Source organism: Scatophagus argus, chromosome 8 (genome assembly GCF_020382885.2).
Source record: "Scatophagus argus isolate fScaArg1 chromosome 8, fScaArg1.pri, whole genome shotgun sequence".
NCBI lineage: Eukaryota > Metazoa > Chordata > Actinopteri > Scatophagidae > Scatophagus > Scatophagus argus.
Genome location: NC_058500.1, coordinates 17207509 through 17228262, shown reverse-complemented (window position 1 = coordinate 17228262; position 20754 = coordinate 17207509). Strand labels below are relative to the sequence as shown.

Sequence of the window (20754 nt, the reverse complement as noted above, 5' to 3'; positions counted from 1 at the left end):
AGTGGAAAAGCAGTAATGTAATATGAGTGTTTCGCAATATATATCACTATCAAATGTGAAAGTTTTTTTTAAGGTGTTATGAAAATCTTAATTTTATGAATGAATGAAGATTAGATGGGAACAGAGTAAAGGGAGAGGAGAGGAAAAGAAATCACTGGAAAGGAAATGAGTTTTCATATTTTGACTTTTTTGGGGGGCAGAGCTTGACCCCTTGACAGATTTGGTACCCCCAATGTTGACCTCATTGAAGCATTAAAGAAAACCAGTGAATAAAAGATCATATTTTATTAAGGCTGAGATCTTACCTTTCAGACTGTACAGCTGTCTTTTGAAGAAACAAAAAACAGCTCATTCATTTTCAATTATGAGAATAAGTTGTTTTGTTTTATTTACATATCTCATTGTACTTAAAGAACACTTTAACTACTATCACCATCTAAAAGAAAAACATATAACCACTAAATTGTATACCGAGTTATGTCTACCACAAACAAATGGGGTATGTGAGTTGAGTTAAAATATTCCAGAGAGTGATAAAATTCTGGAGGAATTTAATGTAAAATAGCCTGCAATCCTTAGTTTGTAGTTAATTCTGCTACAAACACGTCTGTCTTTAACTGATATTTAAGGATCACAGATGAAACAAACATAACGAACAAATACATTTGGGAAATGAAAATGGGCTTCTTTGAAACTATTACAAAGGTGATGATTGACTACAGTATGCTTTCCTGACACATAATATCCACCCTTCAGTATCCATGTCAGTGTTTTGATGATGAGATCTATGTCATCTGCAAAAATAATCAGCTATTGTAATCAATCGTCTTCATCCATCAGTGCAAACATTTTCATTACAGATGTTCAAATAGTAGTGACCACAGATTTCAATGCTTCCACCTTACTGACTTGGCTTGGCCGATGTCCATCTAGCTTTTCTACTGCTTCTCTTAAGTTCACTGCGCTCTTTTCAATCCCTGGACTGAAGATCAGATCTGATATCTTCCCCCCAATCTGTCGCTGGCTATGAAGGCTCCTGCACAGCTTGATCAAGTCCTTCATCAAAAAGAAAGTCTTGCAGGCCCTCAGTTCCGGCGCCAGGTTATTAGGCTGTTCACCCAGCTGCACAACCCAGAATTTAGCCAAGTCACTGGGGCTCTTTGCATGGCTTGCCACCATGTTCAGAATCAGGGGGTAAAGATCATGAGCTGCAGCTGGGATGGAGGGTTCTGGGTGGATGCTGGGGTTTGAAGAGGCCTGAGAGGAGAGAAGAGAAGAGAAGAGAGTTTAGTTTGACATGAAAAGCACAATAAAATCACAAACAACTACAAACTGAATTGCCCTGAGTAATTAAATTAAGCACTTATTGTGGTCATTAATGTAACGCTGCAGGATACGAGGTGACTTGGTGATATTCCAACAATACAAAAGGGTCATCTTTAAAGCTACTCCTAACAAGTGTTATGACCCAGGGTCCAAAAGTAGTTTTAAGAGTATTGTAAGTTATTCTCCTGACTCCCAACGTGACCCAGCTGATTGTGATCCATGTGTGAATGTCGTACTGCAGACACCTTCGAGCTGCAGATATCTTTGTAAATATTGTAAACAGTCCTGTACAAGCAAGCAGTCCAGCTAACTGTAGGGGTGGGAAGCCCTTTGATTTTATTCTATTTTTCTCCTGTTTTCTGGTTAGGGAGTTCAGATCAGTGAACTGTATTTTCATTTGTTTTATTTTTGTGAACAAAGAAAGTTGCCCTGTTAACTTCCCCACACATCAAAGGGCATATTTTGGACTTAATTTGCTGCAAAGCGGATTCCCTCCCTCTCTCAGACCACATCCTCTTATCCTTTAGCGTCGATCTCTCACTCTCCAAATCCAACCCTCCACGCACTCTAACTTTCCGTAAAATTAATGACAATGACAATGATCAAAAGCCTCTCCAGTGCTGACAGTTTTTCTACCCCAGATGAACTGCTCTCACGCTACAACAACAGCCTCCATAACCTAAATAATCTTGCTCCACTCAAAACCAGTCTCATTTACTCTCTCTGCACCTTGGTTCACTCCCACTCTTCGACAGTTAAAAGCAAAAGGACGTCAACTTGAAAGGAAAACCAGTCTCACTGTGCACAAGGACATGTATTCTAACAATATTCTACACTACAAAGACTGTGTTTCTAAAGCCAAATCCATCTGCTACTCTTGTTTAATCGGTTCAAATGACATAAACTCCAAGGCCATTTTTTCCCACAAAAACATCACAAAACCTCCGGATTCACTTCCTCCTCACCTTTACTCCTCTGGTTTCTGTAATACTGTGGAACATATTCACAAGCAACTTACACCCAGAAGAAGATAGTACAACTACAACTGGTCCAGAATTCAGCTGCCCATCACATCACACCCATTTTACAACAGCTCCACTGGCTCCCCATCACACATCGCATCAACTATAAAATACTTCTTCTCACCTTTAAAGCCATCCACAACCTCACCCCGCCATATCTCCCTGACTTTCTCCATATTGCCATACACTCCCGCACCGTCAGATCCTCCTCCTCCCTCCATCTTGCTGTCCCTCCTGCCCGCCTTCCTACCGTGGGGAGCAGAACATTCAGCTGCTCTGCTCCCCAGCAACTCCCTCTGACCACTACCACATGAAAGTATTGTCCATTTTGAATTGTATTTTATTGTCTCTTATTTTCTCTTATTGTTGCTAATATTGTATGTGTTTTTTATGATTAATGATGTAAGATGACCTTGAGTGTCTAGAAAGGTGCCTATAAATAAAATGCATTATTATTATATGCTAATTATTATTATTATTATCATTAATAACTATATAATTTTTGTTTGTTGTTGGGCTTTGCTCACCCTGATGTTTTTCCTTATTTTGTGGCAGAAAAATAAACCTACTTTATTTTGGATTGCATTTGTTATGGACTGGTCACTCCTTAGGAGTTGGGAAAAAAGAAGAGTTCATTTTTATGTGCTCAGGTTCCTCCTAGGCCAGGCATTACACTAGACAGCAAGAAAAAAATAAGAAATGTTACAGACAACTTACAGTCTCTAGCTGTGGGCACACGATGAGCACTCGCTTTGCAGCCTTGACCTGTTCTGCCAGCCAGCGCATCGGCCCTTGCTCTGCGATCTTCCCCTGCTGCCACATGTCGACTACAACGCTGCAGCCACCATGCCATTGCAGGAACTCTGCTAGGGCCACCATGGCCTGCTGGAAGGCTGAATTCTCAGCAGGGTACACCAAGAGGACTGGCACAGGAACCATGGGAGAAGTGTTCAACATTTTGAAACCCGATGATGTGACAAAGTTGGGTCTACAGCGTTTGTCTATAGAGAGCAGGAGAACATTGGAAAGGAGAAGTAAGTTTTTCTCTAGCACCAGCCGTATCAAACATTGCACAATGATATATAATCTGAAGGGGTTTTCTGTATAGAAAATGTGTGGTGAGCCCAAATTTGATACTGTTCATTACTTCTTCCATCCAAACTTCAAATCTTGCAGGTGATGCATAATATTGCAAGATAGCAAAACAATTAGCAAGTACATTAGTTAAAGCTAAGCTACTTTGCAATGTGATCGAATGGTTGCTGTAAATAAAGTAAGTAAAGCAAGTTTCAGATATTTTTTTCCAATAGCCAATCATCTGCAATTTTGGTGCCTAGGCCCTTGTCCCACTAAATGTATGTGTAATAAGTGTTGTATTTACAGATTATGTAGCAGGAACTCAGGATCATCAAACTGCCAAGTCCTCCAAAAAGTGCCTCCGCTACGTAGGCAGCTTCTGTTCTTGAGTCTTGTTCAATAATATCTAAAGTGCTGGTCTCCACTGAAGTGAGATATTTGAAAGAAAAGTGTTGTTAAAGATATAAAAATCAACATCTTTGTTTAAAGTATGACACATTGTACACAAATACAGTCATGCACAAGTAGGTGAGATTGCTCACCTACAGGAATTTGACGAGCTGTTGGCATAACAGCTACAAAAACAGAGAAGAGGGTTTAAGCAAAGACATTTTAATAAAATTTATACCTACTCTACACATCATAATGCCTGGATGAAAACAGCAAAACATTCATAACTGAGATTACAAACACATTTATCAGTTACATATCTTGTACATGTTCTGATGATAAGCCTTGAAAAATATTTCTAGTAGCATAGTAGCAGAATATCATATGTCATTATCACGTGATAGTAATGTTTCCTGCCTTGTAGCGTAGATAACAAACTAACAAAAATACTCATATGAAAATTCTGACAAATATTCTTTTTCTGACTTCATTCTGCTTTATTACATGAATCAAATTGAGAGAATTTAAAAAATAAACTTACTTGATTTTGTGCGAGGTACATCGATTTCAGTATACTTGTAAGGATGACCCATCCCTGGTCGAGGCAAAGGGAGATTGGCAGCTTGGACGGTGGTTGAGCCATAGTTTACATCTACTAAGTAATGAAACCATTTCTAGATTTGAAAAGATGACAATGATTGAATCATTTTTTTCAACTTCACATACCCTTGGTGAGTCCATCATTTCAAACCCATGCTGTGTAGACAATTATCAATCAAATATTATATTTTGTAGATTCCATCCACGATACCTGATTTGTCCCAGTGAGGTTTGCCAGGGCCAAACGTGGGTTGTATTCACAGTAGTGCATTGATTCCCCCCAAATCATAATAAGAGTGCTTGTCAAATGTTCAATACTGGCTGCAGAGAGACAACAGATATCAGCCAGTGAGTGTCTTTCACTTCAAATATGATGTGTACCGGGTAAAATATTCAAATGTATTTTCTGCCTCGTGGAGTGTCCTCCCACACCTCAACCAGATCAGCATCCTGTTCGTTAATTAAATAAAATAAAGAGTGTCTGGGAAATCCCCATTGTTAACAGATAAACGTTGTAGCTCAAATCCATAATAATCAGTAAGCTACTTCCTTGTATGCAAAAGACATGTTTAATTGTCAGTTGTGAAGATGCCATATCAGAAAGCTCTGTAGCATTTGTGTGCAGAGTTTCCACATGGAAAAAAAAGTGCCATCACCTACCATCAATGTTGATTGCCCAGCTTATATTCAAGCTATATCTGTCTCCCACTGTCACCAGCCCCACTGTCAAGTCCGCCAGAACAGATGGAGAAGTATTATCATCAGGAGGGAAATCTGGAACAAGAGAACCAAACAGTGATAATATGTATATTATTATTCTCTAAGATTTAACCAGGTGTTCTTGATTAATTTAGCTGTTAAAGAATATTGCAAATTCTGTTACAGTTTGTGTTGAAACACCAGCGCACTTAAGCTTTGAAATCAACATTATGACATTGCTGCATTAGATTTCAGGGTCCTCACCCAACATACCATCAAGTTCATGACACTCCACCTTCTGTAAAGAAATCAGAAAAGTAAATTACTTGATGATAAATCACGTTTATTTTTAAGAGAAACAAATGGCTGCTGAAGTCAGTAACTTACAATTTCATGTGATGTCACCTGGGTCACGGCGTACGAGACCAGAATCAGCGTGACTCCCCTCATCTTCGACACCTGAACGGAAATAGAACAAAAACAAATGGATAGAAAAATGAGAGACGTTCATCTCTACAATCCGCCGCCACTTCCAGTGTGACTGAGTGGTGCACTTCTCTTACCCACGTTGCACTTCACGAATTAAGTTCAGTAAGCTGCTGAATTTGTTGATATAAACCCGCTAAGTCACGCCCATCGCCGGTGAGCGTTTGCTCTCAGCGCCCGATTAAGTCTTGTACGGGGAATAAGGAGATGAGCACCACGCCCTCCCCTGTTTCACCTCAGTGTGTTATTGTGTGGCATTTTTGGCAAAGCCGTGTCTCTGTCAGAAACACACTTTAAATTTTGTAGACCTATTCTGTTTGAGAAAAAGAACAATAGAATTCATATGTCACATCTGGGACACCTTAAACCAGGTCTAGATGATAAACCACCAGGTTGTACTGGTCGAGTCCGGACTGCAAAACACTTTTTTTTTTTTTTTAAACACAGTCTCAAATGTATGATTAATTTATTCTATTTGTGCAAATGTAACGAAGGGAGATTTCTCTGCATTTTATTTCCACAGTGGACTTAGAGACCACAGTGTATCAGGCCACGAGACTCGTTCCACCAAGTGTGTAAGTGTGAAACAAATTGCATTGTTTTATTGCATTTTCACAAATATAATAAAAGTTTCACAAATTTGAAAGTGTGTTTCAGACAGCGTTAAAGTTTTACCAAACATGCCTAACACGCATTTCCACAACAAGGTACAAAACAACGCAGGGTCGGTCGCTCAGCACTGTCCGCGAAGTTCTCCTCCTTTCCCCTTAACTGCCGAATCGGAAGCTAACTTGACAGTTTCCTCGTCTCGGTGAGTGCTGGTGTCCACTTTCAGGGCTAAAAGAGTAAGGTAAGGTCCGTTTCTTACCCTGTGACTTTGATTCAACTGTTCACAGTTTCTTTGTGGTATTAAACTACTCCACCAGCTCGGTTTAACTTTATCTGACGTCAAGCGAAGTTTGCAAAAGTTAAATTCATTTGTCTCCATGTGAAACTATAACGTTACTCCTGCATGGGACGGAGCGTCGGGTAGACATACCAGGTAACGCTAATCTGAACACAAGTCCCGAAATAAATCTCAACGTTGATCTCACCATCAACATAACCCCTCTATTTTTTTAAAATACAGTTCAAACATCCTCTAAAACATTTGCTGTAAACGAGCAGAAATCTGTAGCTAGGTGCTGTAGCAAACCTTATCGACCTCAGACTGTTGTGACAGACTGGAGTGATAAGCTAACGGTTACGAAATTGGTCATTCACCATAACCACAAAATCTAGATTTGAATGTAAAACTTACACGCATCTTTGTTGTTTAACACTTTTGGAGTCTCAGCTCCCCAAAAGACTTTCACCCACGTTTCAGGCTGTTTGTCGAGTTCCATCCGACATTAAAACTGCTAGTGAGTGTCTGGTTTTATTGACGTGACAGTGCTGACCTAATTCGATATCGCTGCATGGTCCTGACAGAGCAGACTACACTTTGTCTCTGAGGTAAATGCACTACGGAATAGCCCTTAAATTAAATACTAGCAAGACCAAACAGCCTTTGGCCTGTATCTCTTAACACATAATGGACCACAGATTATTTCCCTTTAAGCTTATCAGGCTGAACGAGACTGGGTGAGACTGAAACAATGAGGTGCCTTTCATTGTCACTCGTTGGCACACACAAGCCTCCATTTTCTCTAATAAAATGTAAGGGTGTTGTATTTGATGAATCAGTAGGTAAGAGGGAAACAAAAGCTTCTCTGAACAGCAGTGAGTGAACCATGCTTCAGGCTATGTATTTGCAGTGGTTTATTTTACTGCTGGTAATTTACAACGTGAGTTGAGTCTATGAGAAGGGCAAGGTGCGGGTCAAGTAAGAATAAAATGCCAACTAAAAGCCTCTCTGTAATCCACAGTTTGCCAACTTAGTACAAGCAGAACAGTACGCACAATGAGTGGTACTTCTGTACACGTAAATTTCATTTAACCCCATCAGATATACTAGCGTCAGTTCTGGTTACAGCTTGCCCCCTACAGCTTGCAAACACCTTTAATGAATGTTGTTGTGATTTACAGTGAATGAGGAAAACCCCCCCAGGACCAGGATGTTGTCTTTGGCCAAATTTTGCCAAACTGGAGCTCGACAAGTTGTGACACAAGCAAGATTTATGAGGGATGGCAAATGCCAGTTTACCTTTTTGCCAGAGTGGCGATTTGTCTCCAGGGACAGAAACATGGGCCGCTTCTTTTCTTGCTCCCTCTTCAACTGTTTCAGATGCTTTAGTGCCACACCTGCAAATTTGAATGCTTCATCATCACCTGCAGCCAGTAAAACCCCATCCTACAGTTATGTCATCGTTGGAGCAGGGTCTGCGGGCTGCGTTCTTGCAAACCGCCTCAGTGAGGAATCCCATGAGTCTGTGCTGCTACTGGAGGCTGGGCCTAAGGATATGCTGCTTGGCAGCTTACGACTGTCATGGAAGATCCACATGCCAGCTGCGCTGACCTACAACCTCTGTGATGACAAGTATAGTAGTTAAAATATGTATGCGGTATAAAATATCTATATATTATACAATATTTTGTTTCACTGTTTTCAATTGTGTGCAAACAGAAATTACTTCTACAAATGTAGAAAAACTAATAAATTAACTAAGCTAACTAAGAAAAACTAAAAAGAAATGTAGAAAACTTCTAAGATTTTTTTTACCAAGAGGACGATACCTGAAATATACCTGTATATGCCTGTATATCTTACAGTAAATAACATGCAGTTAACTCACAATTTGAAAGAGAGAGATCTGCTCTGTCATTACAGAGGAATTGTTGGTGACTTTCCAGAGATTCAAAAAGAGTCAGATGTGATTTTGTGTTATTTTAGACTAATACAATAAATGAAAAGTAGACATACTGGCCATTTTAACAAATGAATCAAATTATTTGTTCATTTTGATATCAGTGTCAAAATATTAAATGATTAACCTATAAGCTGACAGACGTGTGTTTGATTTTGACATTTTATTTCTTTTTATCTCTCTTCAGATATAACTGGTACTATCACACTTTACCTCAGGCCCACATGGACAACCGGGTGTTGTACTGGCCAAGAGGCCGTGTCTGGGGCGGGTCCTCTTCACTAAATGCTATGGTGTACATCCGTGGACATGCTGAAGATTACAACCGCTGGCAGAGGGAGGGAGCCAAGGGCTGGGATTATGAACATTGTCTGCCTTACTTCAGGAAAGCTCAGTGTCATGAGCTGGGAGAAAACAGGTACCAAACAAGAATATCTGGAAGACTTTTTCTTTGTTTTTTTACTTATCTAAATTGTTTGTTTTCATCAAAAGGCTCTTGGAATACCTTTTGGCTTAGTTACAAACCATTTTAACATGCATACACTAAATTTGAAGGGACTCTGACACTGCTGGTGCTTCAATCTGAAAGATTCATCAGGCTTGAAAATGTTACTTGTCAATGTGCAGATGTGCAATATGTAGATCTTATCATGCAGGACCTGACCACATGAACGTCACAGAGTGCTATCACACGATTTATTCACAAGCTCTGACTGAATGATTGCTAACATGAAAGTAAATTAAATGTTTTGAGCTATCTGGAAAGCACGTGTACAGAAAGGTAGCATTACTATAATTTACATGAAAATATCTAAAAACATATAAAACACTACATATAAAACATATAAACACTTTTGATCACTGAATGTCTTTGTGTGGTTTCTCAGATACATATGCAGCATTTCTAAATGGAACTGTTCTCGTCCTTGTGTCACTTTAAATGCATGTTTCTTGTGTGTGCCGTAGGTACCGAGGAGGCAGTGGACCTCTTCATGTGTCTAGAGGGAAAACCAACCATCCCCTTCACCAGGCATTTATTGAGGCAGGGCAGCAGGCAGGATACCCCTTCACTGATGACATGAATGGATACCAACAGGAGGGCCTGGGCTGGATGGATATGACCATTCACAAAGGTTCAAGGAAAAGGGAACTACTGTAATCAAAGGATCTATAAACGATTAACAAATAACCAGTTGGAACACTTGTAACATCAGTGCCATATTTATATATCTTTTATGAACCAACCCTTTAATATTATTCACATCTCGCTGCCCAACTCTGTCCAGGGAAGAGGTGGAGTACAGCCAGCGCCTACCTGAGACCTGTCCTGTGTAGACCCAATCTGAAGGCAGAGGTGTGCTGTCTGACCACCAAGATCCTATTTGATGGCACCCGTGCTGTGGGCGTGGAGTACACGCAGAATGGACAAAAGAAAAGGGTAATATGGATAGAAGTTTTATCATTTTAAAGGTAGGGAAGAAGAAAAGTCATGTTGTGAAAGGGATAAAGTAATAAAAGAAAATCTTAAGCAAATCACAAAAGTTTTAATATATCCTTTTAATTTATCTTTTTGCTTACTATGTAAGTATGTTGATTTATTTTTAGCAACACAGTGTTGCTCAGTCATGACATCTTGTTTTGTTTTGTTTTTGTTTTTTAACGATTTTTAAAATAATTTGGTGGAGATGTAGATGCTGCCCAGTTGATAAATTCTTGTGACTTTGGTAATCTCATGACTTTACATTTAGCACTGCTAGCAGAGCTGAATTTTCATTTAGACAATGAAAAGTGCCATTCAGTGTTCAGACCCTCGTGGTTCCCACGCTCAAACGCTCAATTTGTGAGTGTTAGCATGATTATGTTGTTGTTTTTCTTAAAGCACTGCTATTGCTAATCTCTACCATGGTTTCATTCATGTTCAGTGATTCACTCATCAGTTTTTCTGGTTTCTCTTTAGGTGTTTGCAGATAAAGAGGTGATATTGAGCGGAGGAGCCATCAATTCCCCTCAGCTTCTTATGCTGTCTGGTGTTGGAAATGCAGATGACCTAAAACAACTTGACATCCCTGTGGTTCAGCACTTGCCAGGTACATCTTATGCTTCATTTAAACAAACTAAAATTGAAAAAAATGCTTTTATAAACTGAAGACACAGGTATATAGAGTAATTATACATATAAGGACATGAATATATTGAACACACCCCTAACACTGGCAGGGTTATTCATCTGTTTCATGCTTACAAACAGACCAGACCAGGACATTGCCTCCTCTCTTCTCTCTGTCGTTTCTCAGGTGTTGGCAGTAACCTGCAGGATCATTTAGAGCTGTACGTGCAGCAGCAGTGCACTCAGCCCATCACCCTATACAAGGCCCAGAAACCTTTCCACATGGTCAAGATAGGGCTGGAGTGGCTCACCCTCTTCACTGGTAAACAAAGGCACCTACACATGCACATAAGAATGTCCACATTCTCCTGATGTTCTACAAAAATGGTGATTTTCTGGACTTATGTCACTAGACAAACATTATTCTTGAAAATGAGTTAAAATCATTTGAAGTCTCCTCCTTCAGAAAATCTCAGTTATGGGCAAGTATTGGTTAATATGTAATCTGTATCTTAAAACAAAGAGGAGTTTGAGTTAAAATATTATTCCTCGTTAATGTGCAGTTCTTCAGGGCATGGTTTTCCACGTGCTAATCAGATTATTTATTCTGCGAACTGTCTGTGTTTTAAATGTAACTGAGCTGTTTGCCTCCCCAAATGAATAACCAGTTAGATGTAGGGAATTCTTGAGCACCGGGGGCCAGATGCATAGAATTCAAAGACGGAAATATGCATTGTTTTTGTCACATTTGCAAAGCTGTGTGTGCATCTGATTTTGCTTTTATAAATCTCAGTCATTGTGGAAACAGATGCATGTCCACAAGCTTTATTTACACTAGTACAATTATCCATGAATGGATGAAGAAACGCCTTGAAATATCCATTTTCCTGTTTATGCCTGCACTTGCTCCTCCACTCATTACATCCGTCAGTGAAAGCGTCTGTGTTTCATCAGCCGCGTCCACCTTTATTAACACCTGTTATTATGCATGACTGTTATAGTGCTCACATGAGAATAAAAAAATACATGTAAAAAATCCTTAGCAGGAAAATAAAGGCTCCTATGTAAACTAAAAGAAAGGCATGTGTAGGCCTGATCTGGATTAAATCTCTCCGCATTTTCACTCCACATTCTTCTTTGGTAAATTCCAGTTTTTGTCCATACAAGTTGCTTATACTGTGCCTCCAGAAAGTATTCACACCGTTTTGCTTTTTCCGCCTTTTGTTATGTTACAGTCTCATTCCAAAATGGATTAAATTCATTTTTTTTTTTTTCCGTGCAAAAATTCAAGCAAACTTGTTTCACTTTGTCATCATGGGGTATTTTGTGTAGAATTTTGAGGAACAAAATGAATTGAATCAATTCATTTTAATCAATTTAATCAATGTTTCTATGAAGAAAGAAAATGAAAGTAAATAAAGGCAAGTAACAGGGAAGCACGAGCTGTTGGCACAACAGCAACTTGTGTATCATTTAGTGAAATTTAGGGGGGGTTGACATATTAAGAAGCAGTAGTGGCCATCTTCTGTCATTTGGTCTTAACATCTTGACACAGTGTCCCACCACCTTTCTTACCATGATGATCGTCTCTTAGGTTATGGAGCAACAGCCCACTTGGAGAGTGGAGGCTTCATCCGCAGTCGGCCGCACGTCACGCACCCCGACATCCAGTTTCACTTCCTGCCCTCGCAGGTCATTGACCACGGACGAGTTGCCTCCAAGATAGAGGCGTATCAGGTGTGTGCGGGTGGTGTTTCTTAGTAATACACAGACTGGCTTTTACTTCAACATTTTGTGTGTGTGTGTGTTTGCAGGATGTATGATCATGGTTCCATTCTGTTGCACAGGGGACATGTGCGTCTTGTGCCTGAGTGTGCTTTGGCTATTTGTTCAGTAATGTGTTCCTAATATACTCTTTCATACACTGAAACTGAAGATAAGATCCTCATCTCATCCTAACATGCATCAGACAAAGGAGTTTCTACACTGATCATTCCATGGAAAACCACATTTAGCTCCCAAGGAATTTCCTACAAGGCTGCCTACTGATGTCATTTATAGCCTCTTTCAGAGAAGTATATCCACCAGGAGCAAATAAAGATTGTGTCATTATTATGTCATCCGCTACAAAAGGCATCACAGCTTTCAAAGTACCTTTTCTATCCAGTGAAAGGAAAGTGTTGCACTAAGATTTTTGTAATGTCTGAATTGTCAACAGGCCAATTTCACACAGCAAAATTATCATCAAGTTATCTCGTGAGTTAATGTGCACAGGGTGCACTCAGTGGTTTTAAAGTGTGCGCTGGATGTAGGTATAGCCAAAAACACACTGTGGATACTCTACTTTCAGGGGCAGGACTGAATTTGTGAAGAAAATGATTAATTTGTGTAGCTGCTTCTCATGCAAGGGAAGAATTTTCATTGCACACAGAAGGTTTAAAGTATATGTTCTATGTATTGTTTCCCCAAAAAAAACATCTGGTTAAAAAAATATTAGTTTTTAGTTTATTAAAAAGATTTGAACAGATTGTGCAGAAGAAAGAATTTATTATTTTTATAAACCAGGTGATTATAGAGTTTGAGTTTCTGGAAATAACTTCAGAAAAGCATTAAGAGTTAAACAACGTTTGGGGTTTTTCAAATATCACTGGGTTTACTTTAAAAAAATGTTTTCTCTGAGAATGCAATGCAATGGCAAAACATGAGAGGCACAGACTGGAGCTGACATGCATACATGTGATGAAAGAGTTAGTGCTTACCGTAATGATTCCTCTTCTCCCCTCCATTCTGACTATGAAGCCATAACTTCCTAGCATGACCATAATGTGATTAATAAAGAGGATGAATTATAGCAGTAGAGTACATATGGTATGTCACCATCAATATAAATATGGTTCTGTTTTTGTTGCAGGTTCATGTCGGACCAATGAGAAGTGCCAGTATTGGCTGGATGAAACTGAAGAGCGCCAACCCTCTGGATCACCCCATTCTGCAGCCAAACTATCTCTCCACCGGTAAGATTCAGTCACTCAACTGTCAGCTACTAAATCTATCAAAGGTTTTGAGTACTTCACTCTATCTCTCAAGCAAATATGCTTTCTAAAACATCACTGTTACTTTCGGACAGCATGAAATCTCCCTCTGTGTGGACTGCCACTGCCAACTGTCATTTTGACATTTTTCTGTGGCCCTTTAAAGACTGAGCCCCCATTGCATTGCATTTGATCATTAAAATCATTAAAATTTGAAATATATGTGGCATTAAGTATATCTCAGCAACGGGAAAAATGACTGGTTGGATTTGGATTGAATGGCTTACTGCTGATTTAGCAATTTCAAAACTCATAATACAGCCAGTTTTTATTTTTTTTATTTTTATTAATCTTCTCTCTCTTGTCAGATATCGATGTATGGGAATTCAGGGAATGTGTCAAACTCTCTAGAGAGATTTTTGCCCAGAAGGCCTTTGACCTATTCCGTGGTCCCGAAGTCCAGCCCGGTCCTCAGGTCCAATCCGACGCCGACATCGACACTTTTGTCCGCCGAAAAGCTGACAGTGCCTACCACCCATCTTGCACCTGTAAGATGGGCTCCCCAAGTGATCCAATGGCGGTCGTCGATTCAAATACACGCGTTCTGGGTCTAGAGCGCCTGCGCGTGGTGGATGCTTCCATCATGCCCAGTATTGTCAGCGGCAACCTGAACGCTCCGACCATCATGATAGCAGAGAAGGCTGCTGACATCATCAAAGGTCGCCCTCCTCTCGTGGACCCAGGGGTCCCCGTGTACCAACCGCCAACACTCGAGACGCAGAGATGAACCAAGAGAATGAGGAACAACAGCTGGTACCCTTTTAGCACAAGAGTATAAAGGTAGAAGCAGTTTGCATCATAATCGGTATGCAACAACAGCATTGAACATTTCATCATGTGTTTGATTGGGATCTCATCACTTTGGCCTTGGTCTGATAATATTAATCATAAAGGGCTGATCTACATATTTAAATTGAAGTCAGTAATGCTGTTGAATACTATTGATTTTAGCAGTGTACATCTGAAATCATTTGATTTTCCATTCTAAACCATGATCACAATTTTTAGGAATGCTAAAGCTAATGTGAACCCTGATAATGGTTTCCGCACCTGCCTAGTTTAGCGAGCTTTCAATGACTAAAGCTAAGTTTTTGCTCAGGTTAACTGGATTGACTCCTCAAATAGCAGCACAATGGACCAGCCCACTCCAAGGATCAGCAGATTTCAACACTCATTTTATAAGACTGAACTCTGTAAAACTGACTTACAACCAGACTAAAACTTTATAATGTCATTTGGGTGCTCATACTTCCTGATTACTCAATATGGTTGCCAGGAAGGGTGCTGAGCATTTGTAAAGCGACTGTGAATGTAATGGAAAATTGTACCTTGTAAAATTTACCATAATTTGCTTACTATTACCATGCTGAATGTGAACAATGTACAAACTATGACATGTTACGTGCGTGCACACACACACTTTGAAGTTCATAAATCTTACTCAATACTACAGCGAACTAAACCTTATTGAACAACTGACATAAATTTCGACCACACTTCGTTATCGTGAGATGCTCCACAGTTAGTTTTCCAGTGAAACTGCACAGCATGCAAAAAACTCTAATTTCACGATGGAAATTGGAATTCTGGCACAATTTCACAGTGTCTTTTCATCAAAGTTTTCACCCACAATCAGTCAACAGCCAAAGTCTTGAGTGGTTGTTGCTCTTGTTATCTTGTTATCTGACTGGTGATCAACAAACCTTGTTTTTATTCTGCTGGGACTGTTTACTCAGTCCCAGCAGCTGTTTTTGTGTTTAATGCAGTTTGCTGGCTGCTACTACTCACGCTGTGGTCGGATCTAAGTACAGTCAGGCTGCAATCATCATCCCTGGAAAGATAGTAAATGTGATGTTGTGAAACCATAGTTTGTATGGTTCTTGTTTTGTGGGCAAGGCAGAGAAACATGTTTGAGCCCATTTTTCCCAGGAACATAAGACTCTAAGTCTATGTCTCAGTTCCTGGCAGCTGTGGCAAACAGCCACACGTTGTTGCTGAAAACACTAGGCAAATGGGCTGTGGATCATAACACTAGTAAAGAGGAGTTAAAGAGAGGACAGTCAAACTAAAACAAAGCTGCCTTTTGATTCAGGCTAGTCTGGTAGCTGTTGAATCTCAGAAGAAATGAATCCAAATTACAGCTCAGAATATCAAATCTAGCTAACAGATCTTGTGTTAATACTCTTGATGTAAAATATAAAATATAGAACACACAGTAAAACATTTTTTCCACACATTTTTAAACATGTTTACAAAATGTTTACAAAAAAACTTTGGAGGATGGCTGTGTATAGCTGACTATATAATACCGTCGGCGCCTGTAAGATCATCATGTTCCAATGTCAGTGTGAACACTTTATTAGTCACATATACAATATGTGACTAATCAAGTGTCTCCCTGTGTGGTCCAGACATTACTGATGCACTGTGGTGCTGAGAAGATTTTAGAACCAGCTTCACTGTAAAACTAAGTGCTAGAATGAATTCTAATCGTCTTAAGCTTTGCACTACACTATGAAGTATGTTAATTACTGTGACAATTATTGTTTACAACATATGCAGTGTTACAGATACTTGAGTGTTAAATCAACTTTTTCTTAAATGTACTAATGAAGGAGTAACATGACTCGCAGAGGGAAAATTCTTGTGAAAATTCTTCTAACCCGTATGTTTGAATATGTGTTTGTTTTGTTTTTTCTTCACTGTAGACAAACACTTTAGACTGACCTTGTCCTTGTGACTTTATTAATGATCCTTACAAAAATCTTCAGCAGATTTGTTGTCATTTCAGGCAGGAATTCAAATATACAAAACAGGGTTTTTGTTTTCCATGGTACAAAATCTATAGGATACTAGTACATATGCTACAAAGTAGATAGAGCTATGTTTTTTATTTCCACACAACAAATGGGTAGAAAGCAAAAATCTTCAAGTTCATCACTTACTTTTTATGAACACTGTACAGATTTTATACATACATAGTTTTCATTTAATCTGTAAAGCAGTGAAACGGTACAAAAAATAAAGCTGTAAGTTGCACAACAAAGCTTTGTGGGTTTTTTACTATTTCTTCTTTTTATAAAAGTTTAAATTCAAATGTACTAGGATAATTGCCCTGTAACTTACCCACAGATGATTATTGTTTCTGATGTTGTAACTCCTAAAGTCATGCAATGTTGGCCAATCTTGACTAAAAGAAATGACTAATTCATTCATACTAAAAAATGTGGTGTTGATTTAGTAATTGGTATCTGTCCCTCATTAATGTGTAAATGCCACCATGAACATCAGATGAATGCTTCTGTACAAGCTGAGGAAAACATGGCCAACTCAAACAGAGGGCCTGGTGTTCAGAGAAACCATCACAGGTCTGATCCCCACAACAAGCAGAGTCCATCTGACTGTACAAGACACGGCAGCCCTGTGTCCTGCGGGTTGCTTAATCGGCTGCTCGCCTGCTCAGAAGTGTGAGATATGCAGCAAATATACCAATTTCTGCTTACAGCATGTGTGTAATATGGCTTCTGAAATGCTCTAAAATATCTTTAAAAAGGTCATTAGACTCCAGAACAGTAAAACTGAAACTCTGGCTGTATTTACACACAATGAAGAGATTTTTAAAGTGGTAATTTTGTGATTATTCTTTTCTGAAGCTGGTTGTCCAGATTTAGTTTGGCACATTCCAGCACAACTCAGTTTTTGGAGGTGTGATCATAACTTTTATTAACAATCAGATTTAGCACTGAAGAAAAATACTTACATGAAAATGTTTGACATTACTACTACTTTAAATATCTTTTTTTTTCATTTTGCGCAGATACAGCAATTGCCTCAGTCTCCCTGATACCCTAAATAATGCACCAGGATAGTTAAAGAGGTAATAACATTTGTTGAAAGTCTTACACAATTTTCATGCAGTAGAAAATGCATATTTATCTATTTATATTCATATTTATCTACTGTATTGGCCATTAAAACCGGTATATGTCAATCTTCTATAGAGAAGAAGGAATGAGTGCATTTACAGTACATATTCCAGATACCAGCTCATATCCTGCTGTAGGTTAAACTAATCTTTATATCTGTATTATTTGTATGTGGGAAACACAACAACCTTTTCAGTATAGTTTTTGTCATTAATTGTACACAAGAAATGGTATACCCTTCAACAGTAACATAAAGATGGAAAAAAATGATTAATTATGATCCCTTTTTTTGGTTTTACATCTCGAGGAGCCCTTTGATTGCACAAAACATATGTTGCCCTGACAACAGTATTTCAATTGAGGAAAATAATAACAGGATTTCCCCCGAGCCAGTGTTGGTTTGTAAAAGCTGACCTGAAGACCTTATTAGAGTTGGCAGTGATGGACAAACACTGGTTATTGGTGGAGCAGGTGAGAGATGTTACCTCTCCTCGGCGTTTTTATCTACGAGCAGGTGGTGAAGCTCTTCCTCCAGCAGACAGCAGCTGTTTTAGACATCTAGTGCCCTTAAACTGGTGCTGAAACAAAAAGAACTCCTACACATAAAAGCATCAATCATTTCATTTCAGAAACATTATATACACCCAGTGACCTTATACTGAATTTATATCGTCAGGCAATTCTGAAAAAAATAGTTTCCCCTTTCTGATTCAAATATAAAATATGTAGAGGATGACAAACAGTGAATATGTGTCAGACCTTTGTGTTCAAGATCCACTGACTTCATCTGACTCATGCAGCAAGCCTGAGAGAAATTCCACGTTACTGAAAACCAAATGTGAAGTGGAATTCACAGAACTAAAGTGGCCCGAAAGCAAAGCTTGGTGAAAAAAAAAAGGTTGGGTTAAAAGTGACTCATAACAAACAGATGATTCTATTGGGATGATTTTGTGCTTTTGTCACAAGGAACCTTTTTGTCACATGATATTTAAAGGTATTACTCATTACAGTCTCACTCAGGGTTTCACAAAATTGCTGTGCTGTGAGTGTGTCATACAGAGATAAAAAGATTTCCTTTATAGTATATAGTTATCATTTTCTCAGTGCACACTCAGGCAGTTTGTCTTATTTTCAGAACTGAGTTAAGTGAATCATTGCATATCCTGACTGAGTCTGTAACAATGAAATGGTCTCTTCCTCACAGTCTTGATAAGGACTGTGGAAACGAGTCTGTGACAGTGTGGTGTCATCTGAAATTTTCCTTCACTTTCAAGGTAAAGTAATCAATTAATTTAAGTTTAGTGTCTCTATTGTTGGTAAGAACTTAAAGTATGTGTCTCTGTGTCATATCAGAGTACACATGAAACTGAAGGATATGCCTGAGGACAAAGTCTTTTTTTTCTTGATATGTGATTTCCTTTTCAAGTCAAGTACTGAGACAAGAGGTGTTTAACCCTGAAAGCCCCACCTGTGAACCCAGAGCAGTTCCCAGATTCACACCTAGTACAACTCCCACACTTTCATCATGTTTTATTTTTCTTATTTGTGTCATGGAGGCCAAAATGTAATGTAAATAGCGGCAGATCAAAACTGTGTCTGTTATTATGACCACTAAAGGTCAAAGTCTTAGATTATACATACATATGAAATGAAACTCATCTGAATCTTGGAATCATTGGACAGCCAACAACAGCAGCAGCAGCAGCAGGACAAATACAACTTTGCAAAGCCAGCTTCACTCACTCCTCCATCACTCCAACAGACTGCTCTACTCACTGGTCTGTCACTTTCACACTGGAGAACTTGAGTGATGTTTTGTAAATGTCAAATCTCTTGTAAATGTTTTCAATAGAACCAGTGTCTGAATAGATGTGGTGCAGGATGGTTTTCTTACAGTGCAATCTGCATGTGTTTAGAACGGTATCGCCTTTTCTGTGTTACTGGCTCTTCATAGTGAGTGAACAGCGTGGGACAGCACCACAGAACAGTCATAACACTGTTCACCTAATGTGGTTGCAAACACCCTCGAGTTAAAGCCACCGATGTTTTTACTTCTTTTCAAATCCAAACAGAGTCAAAACAATAAAAACATATGAATATTCAAGCACCTGCAGAGTGCACACCTTCATATTATCATTGCTCCATATCAACTCCCCATTTTACCAAAATGTCCAGCTTTCAGCTGCTGGACTTGATCATCAGTGGATCTTGTTGGAAAAACTAAAATCACAAGCCTTGGGCTTCGTGCAGCTGTCAGGCTGTTCTGCTATACCAAACCACTGCCAATAATAAAGAAAATAGAAAACAACCTCTTGGGAGTATCCCAAATTCCTGCTAAATGACACGCAGGCTGGCAGGCAGATTAACTCCATCTGATTTCAATATTTGCTGAAAGTATCTTCCATAAATCCATTCCTTTCCATTCTCCATTCCACAGAAGGAGAAAACAAGGCACTTTGTGCTCTTATCCATCCATGTTTTATATTTCTGTCTGCAAGATGCACCTGAACAGAGACATCCCCCTCACCGTGGAAAAGTTCAATTGAAAAAACCTAAATAATCCAGTGTGAGTCGCTGCTATAGCGATGTGATGCATATCATCTCGTCTGTTAGGTCCTCCTCACATTTTACAGCCACATACGGCTCCTCGTCGCTGTAGTCACGGATACTGTGGTCTCTGAGGTGCGCAGTGGCCTGTGAGCTGGTGTTCCCCGTTCCCCCAGTGTTTCCGTTATCCATTCTGCCATTCAGCAGGTTACTGGCAGCGCTGTCCATCTCGTCGATGGTCATCTCACAGGCACTGGCAATTTCATGTTTGGTTGCTGACACAAATTTAGGGTCCCTGGCGTATTTCCCCAGACCCTCAGAGATCAACACCTGAGAACAATAAGTGAAAAAATGATTTTATCCTGAAATTCACATCAGAATTGACCTAAATGTCAATGTGATTCTGGTGGTCTCAAGAACATTTACAATCTGAATTATGTGTACATGACCCAGTTAGTGTGCACAGGAGATTCTCACATTGGGGTGTGAGGACCTCCAGTGGTCCTCACGGGGGGTTCCAAGGCCACTTTTATCATTATGAAGTTAACACTTTGGGGTTTTTGGCTGAATATCAAAGCTATGAAATGTTATAATAAAATTTGAATATTGCCAAATGGCTCTGGTCGTTATGGTTGA

The 20754-nt window shown here is 39.3% G+C and overlaps 3 protein-coding genes across 14 annotated transcripts in view; 1 reads left to right on the top strand and 2 right to left on the bottom strand.

The window, feature by feature from the left end:
• Positions 1-252: 252 nt before the first annotated feature.
• LOC124063292 (interleukin-17 receptor B) lies at positions 253-7233 on the bottom strand. 4 transcript variants are annotated; one of them, XM_046396798.1, is made up of 10 exons: positions 6901-7233; positions 5502-5573; positions 5379-5412; positions 5076-5189; positions 4627-4736; positions 4357-4489; positions 3968-4000; positions 3730-3849; positions 3066-3349; positions 253-1257 (listed from the first exon to the last, which is right to left on the bottom strand). In XM_046396798.1, exons 1-10 carry the CDS (start codon positions 6904-6906, stop codon positions 865-867), a joined length of 1299 nt encoding a protein of 432 aa, XP_046252754.1. In that variant the 5' UTR covers positions 6907-7233; the 3' UTR covers positions 253-864. The 4 variants fall into 4 exon arrangements, with proteins under 4 accessions (XP_046252754.1, XP_046252756.1, XP_046252755.1 ...); XM_046396800.1 differs by lacking the exon at positions 6901-7233 and adding an exon at positions 5678-5903; XM_046396799.1 differs by having other exon boundaries at positions 254-1257; positions 5388-5412; positions 6901-7224.
• chdh (choline dehydrogenase) lies at positions 6266-16691 on the top strand. Of its 3 annotated transcripts, none has more exons than XM_046396793.1 (10): positions 6266-6411; positions 7668-8118; positions 8634-8864; positions 9413-9579; positions 9733-9884; positions 10404-10533; positions 10741-10875; positions 12148-12290; positions 13465-13567; positions 13954-16691. In XM_046396793.1, exons 2-10 carry the CDS (start codon positions 7697-7699, stop codon positions 14370-14372), a joined length of 1902 nt encoding a protein of 633 aa, XP_046252749.1. In that variant the 5' UTR covers positions 6266-6411; positions 7668-7696; the 3' UTR covers positions 14373-16691. The 3 variants fall into 3 exon arrangements, with proteins under 3 accessions (XP_046252749.1, XP_046252748.1, XP_046252750.1); XM_046396792.1 differs by having other exon boundaries at positions 6267-6450; XM_046396794.1 differs by lacking the exon at positions 6266-6411 and adding an exon at positions 6487-6642.
• Positions 16573-20754, bottom strand: part of cacna1db (calcium channel, voltage-dependent, L type, alpha 1D subunit, b) — a 77474-nt gene continuing 73292 nt past the window's right edge. For all 7 annotated transcript variants that reach the window (XM_046396783.1, XM_046396788.1, XM_046396789.1 and 4 more), the window contains one exon: positions 16573-20448. In XM_046396783.1, the coding sequence (XP_046252739.1) occupies positions 20149-20448 (300 nt within the window). In that variant the 3' untranslated portion in view covers positions 16573-20148. The remainder of the gene's footprint in view (positions 20449-20754) is intronic.